The 9,175-nt window shown below is 40.6% G+C and overlaps 1 protein-coding gene across 1 annotated transcript; it reads left to right on the top strand.

Annotated features, from left to right (window-relative positions):
* Window positions 1-734: 734 nt before the first annotated feature.
* On the top strand, window positions 735-6,645 carry LOC101776583 (acyl transferase 5). Its single transcript, XM_004962432.2, has 2 exons — window positions 735-1,259; window positions 5,664-6,645. The coding sequence occupies exons 1-2, from the start codon at window positions 813-815 to the stop codon at window positions 6,501-6,503; spliced, it is 1,287 nt and encodes a 428-aa protein (XP_004962489.1). The 5' UTR covers window positions 735-812; the 3' UTR covers window positions 6,504-6,645.
* Window positions 6,646-9,175: the final 2,530 nt, after the last annotated feature.

The following is a 9,175-nucleotide window of genomic DNA, read 5'->3' on the forward strand; positions in this document are numbered from 1 at the left end:
GAGTACTAGGTCAAAACACCACCTAGTACCAAATGTCACCCTTTAGTACGTGTTGATGTTATGACCTGCTACTCATGCTCTTGGACTCACCATTTAGTATCGGGTGGTATTATTGCTCGATACTAAATGGTACTCCACTAGTTACTTCAAAAGGAAAACATCTCCCACTAATTTGCATGTGTTGTGTAGGTGGATGGTAAGGAAGTTTCATGCAAGGTCACAGGTTGTGAGTTTGAATCCCACGCACCGCGCGAGCCTCCCTGGGGTTCGTAAAATTTTTTCTTTAGTTTTTGGGCACAAAACCATTTAGTTTTTTTTTGCACAAAACCATTTAGTTCCGGTTGGATGACCAACTAAATGGTCTTGCATTTAGTACTGCTCAAACGGTATCTGATACAAAACTGGTACTAAAAGGGGGTTTCACCTAGTGCTAAAGGTAAGTTGTCTAACAGTGAAGTGTTTAAATGTACCTAGAATGCCTTTTATTTGAGGATGAATTTTGAATGGTTTGTTATCTTGTATTTATAGACGGAGAGAGTAACTAACAGGCCCGCCCGCATAGGTTACACATCCCTAGCCACAGCAACCCACTTTGCAATCTTTTCTTTTTAGATTCCTAAAGTCACTAAGACAAGTCCAGAGACAAAAACGTCATAGAAAAGTATTTCTACCGTTTTCACGTCTATAAATACTCATCTCGTAGAGCCTCAATGCTGCACCCCCTCCATAGCGCACACAAGCAGAGACACAAATAGTGAGCTCTGGAAGAGGGGGCACCGCACTTAGCAAAGCTGCGCCTGTACGTAGCCACCATGGTGAACATCACTGTGACAAGGAAATCCCAGTCCTTCGTCGTGCTGTCCGAGCCGGCATCGGCGGCCGAGACGCTCGAGCTGTCAGCCATCGACCGGGTCCCCGGTCTTCGCCACGCAGTGCGGTCTCTGCACGTGTTCCGAAACAGGGACTCCACCACCCGCCACGATGACGCTGCTGCCAGGCCGGCGGAGGTGATCCGCAAGGCGTTGTCCCGCGCGCTGGTGGATTACCGCGCGTTCGCCGGCCGCTTCATCGGCTCGGTGGTGGCCGGAGAGGCCTGCGTCGAGTGCAGTGACGACGGTGCCTGGTTTGTGGAGGCCGTCGCGGACTGCAGCCTCGAGGATGTTAACGGCCTCGACTACCCGCTCATTGTCTCAGAAGAAGAGCTACTGCCCGTTCCAGAGGAAGGCGTTGACCCTACAAGTATTCCGATCATGATGCAGGTGAGTATTCGAATCTTCGCATGCATTTCCCGAGCTAATTGACCAACCATGTTTTATATTTTAAATCTGTTAAATGGCTATATACTAGTGGTCCACATTTTGGCAGACGCACCTTTTTATCACTAATAAACAAGGATAATGTATATTCACATGATGATTTAATGTAAAGAATTCCTTAAACCGAAAAATATCTTGTAGAGTTCACACAGCAAGCTAATAATCGACCTCAAAACAACGTGGAATATCTTTCAAGAAAATTTACAGCAATGATTTTGAACATATATTTACCTCGTATTGGACCGAATTGGTAGCCTTCGCATGTAATTAAACCCTTCATTGTGTTTCATCTTTATTTTCACAAACCTTCTATGACTAGTTCGATAAAACTATAGTTCAATAATTCTACTCTCGCCTAATATACTCTGTATATTGTCCTGCTCCCTTTATCCCTTTTTAGCAATGTTAAAGAATTTTGAGAAGAGAGGTCTACATCTTCAGGGTAGTGTTCTTATCATGTTTCAAATAAGTTTTAGGCATCATTCCCATGATCCATCTTTCAAATATGGTATTTCAGGAGACAAAACAAATCTAATGAGGGTAGTAAGTGGTCTGGCATAAGAAGGTTCTCCGTTTGTGGAGTAGTTGATCGTGCAACAACATAAAAGTGTCTCGAGTTGATCAATAAGGTTCTTTTTACTTGCAAAATAAGGCAACAAATAAGTTTGAGAGGCTGGAACATTATTTTATAATGGAACAAGCTTCCTTCAGACAATTTTAATTGGGTTGGCTATCTTATATACCATTATACTCCCTCCATCCCAAAATACTATTCATTTTGGATTTTCTATATACATAACTTTTGCTATGTATCTAGACATAGTATATATCTAGGTGCATATCTAGAGCCATGAACCGAGAATCGATAACCTCATTGTCCGCTGTTGGCTGATTGGCACTTGTTAAAATTTCAAAGGTTGTCAGCAAAAGTGTCATCTCAACGTTATCCGCGGTACCACTATTGAAAAATATGGATTTTTGTTCCAGTTGGGAACCTCAAAGATCCTTGTTTACCCAACCAATACAACCAAATTAGAACTAAAGGTCCTGACCTTTAGTCTCGTTTCACCCGAGACTAAAGATATCATTTACAAATAAAGAGTCATGCGCCAAAAAAAATTAGAAATCCCGAGCAAGCTCCCACACACGCGCGATATGCGTGTGCACGGTGTGCGGGATTCGAATCCGCAACCTTTCGCCTCATGCGTAGCTTCCTTACCATCTCACCTACACAATACATATGATGGTGTTAGATATGTTTTTCTTTTAAAGTAACCCATGAAGGACCCTTTAATCCTAGTTTGTAACACAAACCTGGACAAAGGTGAGGCTTTAGTTGAGGTTTGTGTTACAAACTGGGACTAAAGGCTTGAGAGGCTTTAGTCCAGGTTTGTAACACAAATAGGGACTAAAGGATCCTCCAGGACTATGAAATTTTGATCCAGGACTAATTCCTCTTTAGTCCTGCATCAAATTCGTTTGGAGATTTTTGTTAAGGATTGAAGCTCAGTTTTTCGCTAGTGTACTAACTCCATACAAGGGAAGTGACGGTACTTTCTACACGTCACTCCCTCTTTTTGTGAGGTTCCATGTGTTCCTTTGGTTAACTACCACTAGTAATTTCATAAAACATAATTGAAACTTGGATGGAATAGCAGGGTTAGAAAATAAAGAAAACCTGACATAACAAAATATTGGAACTATAAATAAATTGAACTTAAGTTAGAAGAAGTGTCATGGATATAATTAAGCCAAAGATGCCTAGGAACGGAGAACCACGACAACCAACTGTTCTGCTAAATTTGGGTGGCAATTCGTGGGGGAACGATATGAATGAGGTGCTGCAGTTTAATAAGGAAAATATGTACAAGTGTAGCTCCAAACGCATTTAGGTTACTCAAATCTCGCACTTAACATTTGGTTTAGGACTACAAGGGGGAATAAGCAATTAGGTTGCTCCAAACCTAGCCATGACAATGCAATAAGCATTATGCTTAGTTAACGTCTGCTTATACTATCATTTATTAGCAGTAAGCGAAATCAGATTTGTTATGCCACCAGCCAACATACATGCAGTTTAGTGCAGACTAGAAATGTGTATATGCATGTGTATTTCAGGTACATATGTCGTGGTCCAGGAAGCATCCGCCTCATAAGTGTTTGTTTGTACGTATTTGGTCCTTGAAAGAATATAAAAATAATGCTTCAACATGTTTTTTTCTTTTATACTATCCCGTTCCAAATTATTTGTCACTTCGGTTTTATTCTAAGTTAAACTTCGTCAACTTTTACTGGGTTTATAGAAAACAAATACCAACATCTACGGTATCAAATTAGTATAATTGAATCCACCATAAAATATCTTGATAGTGCATTTATATGATAATGTAAATGTTAATATATTTTTCCATAAACTTGGTAAAAATTAGGGATGTTTGACTTGGGAAAAAACTAAAGTGACTAATAATTTTGAATGGATGGAGCTAGTATATATTAGAGGGGGTAGCTGTATTTCACGTGCAACCATGCTGCATACTACACCATATCTTTACTATAATTCATATAATCAGCAAAGAGAAGTTAAATACATCAATCTATATATTTTCCTTATAAATAATTTGTACCCATGTTGATGGGCCTTGCCATAGATACCATCTATATATTCTCCTTAGAAATATACTGTATTCGTTTCAAATTATAGGTCATTTCAGCATTTTTTGATACATATTTTGTAGTATTTATTTAGATATAGTGTATATGTAGGAGTATGGTAAAAATTATGAATCTAGAAAATCCAAAATGACCTATAATTTGTGACGGAGGGAGTAGGTAGGTACAGTAAATATGTCCAGATTCCACAGCACATGTTGATCCTTCACAAAGTAGTAATCAAGTTACCTTGGAGAAAATAATCAAGTAATATACTTCTGCCCATTAGCGGTGACTGTTGCTTACTATTTGACTCATATGTGGACTCGATGGGTTAGAAGTTCATTTCGGTTGTTGTTGTAGAAAAGTATTTATGAAAACACGTCCTCTCCTTTGAGCGCTGGAATTTCTATGAAAACTATGTGTGGACCTTTAATAATTTTCAAAGTCTTCTTGGAATGTTATGGTCATCGAGAAGACCTTGGCGGTTTAGGGACTACTTGTGCGGTAGTGGTACATACTTATATATCGAAAGCAGGGAACGGGAAATAATCATTTCAGGCATTACGATCGAAGGCATATTGGTCATTATCACAGCCTGATCCTAAAACTACTAGTGAGCGTGATGCACTTTCAGTAGTGGCTTTTCAGTCTTTCTTTCCATTCTTTTTTTTTTTTGAAAGAACGTCTTTCTTGTCATTCTGTTTGCGTGCAAGAGAAAAACTGATCCCTGGTGGACTAGAAGCAGCACACCTATTGTACTCGAAGAAAAGTTATCAGAATTATGTAACCTGTTTCTGCCTCCATATAAGGCAAGCCATTACAACGTTACATATCGTTTTAGTCCAACCTTTATCAAACTTTACCATCGATGATGCCATCAGCAAGTGATGAAACCATCTTTACAGCTGTAAAAACCATCATAAATGCATATAAGATTTTTTTATCCGACTGCTGGTGATTTCGCACTAAACTCACATTCTTTATACATCAAACATTGACACGGTAGACGCAATTGACCTAAAACAGATTGAAGTGGTTGAACAAGATTAGGTATATAGTGGATTTTTTAGATTTTTTTATCCGACTGCTGGTGATTTCGCACTGAACTCACATTCTTTATGCATCAAACATTGACAAGGTAGACGCAATTGACCTAAAACAGATTGAAGTGGTTGAACAAGATTAGGTATATGGTGGATTTTTTAGCCTGCAAAACTTTAGTTGTTTATTCTATATATAACCAGTACACTAAAACCTAAATCAGATATCCCAAACTTCTCACAGCTAGCTAACTAGTAGCCTAAACGCACAGGAAGTACGAGAGCATTCCTGAGGTTAGAAAACTGCGCACGCCTGATAGTGGTAGCTGGAAAGGACTCCATATTTCCAACAACTGAATCACTAAAGTCATTGCTTTAGGTAAGGCACTACTGTCTCCTGTTCGCCTCTAGTCATAATCCACGCAACCACTACATCCAAACAATGATGAATTACCGTATCCATATCTCAGCTACGTCAAAGTGGTATGCCGCATTTTCCCAACTTTTCCGTTCATCAGTCATTAGCCTTTCATAATTCCAACTGAAGGCACCCATTAATTTAAGCATGACTATAATCTAAGGACGGATGTTTCTGTTATTGTATGGTTGAAACACCCATACTATTGGAATTAATAATGAAATCTTAACTATGTAGGTAACAGAATTTGCGTGTGGAGGATTTGTGGTCGGGCTGGTCGCAGTCCACACCCTTGCTGATGGGCTCGGTGCAGCCCAATTCATCAACACAATTTCTGAGTTTGCCCGTGGAATGGGAAAGCCCACAATAGCACCTATATGGGCTCGGGCCTTAATACCGAACCCACCTAAACTTCCTCCTGGTCCACCACCATCCTTCCAGTCCTTTGAGTTCCAACACTTCACTATAGATGTGACCTCTGACCTCATCGTCCATATCAAGGCTGAGTACTTCCAGGCCACAGGCCAGTACTGTTCCACCTTTGATGTTGCCGTTGCCAAGGTTTGGCAAGCACGAGCTAAGGCAATCAAGTACAATTTGGAATCTGAGGTTCATGTTTGCTTCTTCGCCAACACCCGACACCTCCTCACTCAGGTGCTACCCAAGGATAGGGGCTTCTATGGTAACTGCTTCTATCCGGTGACTGTGACAGCTATTGCTGGGGATGTTATCACTGCAGGATTGATTGATGTGATTAGGATGATACGGGATGGCAAGGCTAGACTTCCCTTAGAGTTTTCCAAGTGGGCAGCAGGGGATGTCAAGGTAGATCCATACCAACTGGCATTCGAGCACAATGTGTTGTTTGTGTCTGACTGGACGAGGCTTGGGTTCTTTGAGGTTGACTATGGGTGGGGTGCACCAAACCATATCATACCATTCACTTATGCTGACTACATGGCAGTGGCAGTTCTTGGAGCTCCACCTTCGCCGAAGAAGGGAACCCGAATTATGACACAGTGCGTGGAGGAGAAGCATCTCATGGACTTCAAGGATCAGATGAAGACCTTCTTTTAGGGGCTTGTCTTATATTGTTACGGTGCCAATGCTATGTGTTTTCTATGTATGCTAGATAGAAATAAAATTGCTATTGACTAGTAGCCTTGTTGTTCACAAGAAATATAACATTATTTTATACAGTTAAGCCATGAATTATATATCTATGAACCTATGACCTTTGTAAAATACGTATGATTTTAGTGAAGGCTTGTTTACTTTTACATTACATACTTGGATGCAAATGTTTGATTACTTGTGTATCAGTGCCTTAGTTGCACATTTAATGTTTGTTGCATTGGCCTGGAGGAATGGTGCTAATGTCCATGCAAGGAGATATACATATAATTGTTTCAATAAGCTCTTATATATATACACTTTAGTTTCTGTCCAAAACAAGAAAAAAAGAGGCAAAAGTAGAGTGTTTCTAATGTGAACTTAGACTTCAAGGTAGTGTGCAAGCTAGTTGATCTAGAATTCACTAGCTAAAACCCAACTTTCATGCCCTTTGAGTCTGCAATTTGCTTTATTGTACATCAAAATATGTGCAGTATATATATATAGGAATGCATAACTAACACTCACAACACACACGCGGAGGTGCATTCTTCGTTCAGAATGCACGGATCCTGCACTTGCTACTGAGAGACTAGACCAATTGCAACTCGACAGAAGTAATTGCAACTAGACCGAACTAGTTGCAACTCGGACCGAGCCGGTTGCAAATCGGTACAAACCGGTTGCAACTAGATGCGAACTAGTTGCAATTCGGATTGAGTAATTGCAATAATGAGACTAAACATGTTGCAACCAGAGGATGGGTGAATTATGTACACAAAATGCACCCAGGTGTGTATTCTATACAACAAATGCATAGACCCTCTCCATGTCCCGCGCGCCACCATGTCCACCTACGAAGGAAAGCCCACCTCATGCATGCAAATGGAGGTAACCAACCATGTGACAACACCTCACACCTCAACCCACCTACCAGGAAGCATGCATGCATGCAGGGAATCTTTTCTTGATTCTAAACTAAAAAATGTGATACCTCCTAAACCACATATCTGATTTTAGATTCGTTTGAAGGAGGTTGTTGGAAAAAATATGCTTAACAAAACCAGATCCATGAAGGCTATATTCGATGAAGTTTCTTTAAGTATGTAATTGCAATATGTCGTATTATGAGTTGCAAGTACTTCTACAACACAATTGTAATTTGGTTGTAGCGTATTTAGCACTAATTGCAACTAGTTATAACCTAGTGTAACCTTGTCACTTCTGGTTGCAATTATTCACTACTCAGTTGCAACCTGGTTACTACTCTAAATTGAACCAGATATGCTTCCAACTCCTACTATATAGAATTGCAACCGGTTATCATGGGTTGCAACCAGTTACAACCTAATTGTTACCCAGTTGTTACTAGTTGCAACAAGTTATTGTTCGGTTGCAAACGCAGTAGTACTGGTTGCAACTCATTACTACATAATCACTACTTGTTGCATCTAGTTACCACTACCCAATTGCAACCCTATTACTACTAATTGCAACTACTTACTACTCAGTTGCAACATAGTTGCTACTCTGGTTGCAACGAGATATGATTGCAACTCAGGATTGCAACTTGACATGATTATAGTGATCAGATGTAGATAATACAAAGAGTTATAACTAGTTGCAACTTGATCTTAGAAAGAGTTCCAACCGGTAGTACATATATATGCAACTATTGGCAAGCAAAACATGGTTCTCATCCACATCATCATTAAACCTCCACCTCCGGTCTAACTCCCAAAACCCCCCACCTTACACGGTATTAAACCCTATCACGATCCTACCTAACAGAGCAAGCGATCTAAGGGCATCAATATAAAGCACATGTCTAGCTATTATGATAGATCCGACATGCAATTCTAGTCACCATGAGTACAAGAACACCATATGCAATCTATTATGTTAATAGATTGGAATAAGCAAACTCATAACAGTAGAAATCATAAAAGAAGGTATATGGATTGCTATTTAATCAGAACTCATCTATTACTTCACCATGAATGATTGTTTATCACAAGATCTCCATTGAGGCCATACCCGCGACTTGTGAATCCTAGCTCTAGAACTCCGGTGTGGATCTTCATCGTAGGGTGATCATGCTGACTAGAGCCTAGCCAAAGGTAGCCTTCGGACAATTGCACGACCCTCAACTCTCTATAGATGGTTTTCCCTCTAGTCCTTCAGCTTCTACTGCGAAGGTCTTCCTTGGGTGCCAATGGAGAATGGAGTTATTTATACCCTGGAGACGTCGTAGTCCAAATGGGAAGTCGAATGGGTGAGGAAAAGGCCCAAACCGATTGGCTTGGGTGGGTCCAAGCCGATCAGCCTGGCCCTTTCTTTTGTAACCTCGCGTCCAACTTCGTCGCCAAGTATTCTTTGATGTTCTAGGATCTTATTTTCACTTACATCTGGTCCTGGCTCGACGATAACCTCGAGATATGGATGGATCTTGATAACCTTCCAAACTGTTGCTTGCTTCATGTTGATCCCAAGATCAACTTGGGATGTTCATAAACATAGCCCCTAACTCTTCCTGGAGGATTGCTCACCAAGGATGAGCACGAATAGGGCCATGGGGACCCTAGGCCGATCGGCATGGCTCATAGCTGATGGCTAGCCTCTTTTTGGGACTCTGG

Source organism: Setaria italica, chromosome III, assembly GCF_000263155.2.
Source record: "Setaria italica strain Yugu1 chromosome III, Setaria_italica_v2.0, whole genome shotgun sequence".
NCBI classification, from domain to species: domain Eukaryota; kingdom Viridiplantae; phylum Streptophyta; class Magnoliopsida; order Poales; family Poaceae; genus Setaria; species Setaria italica.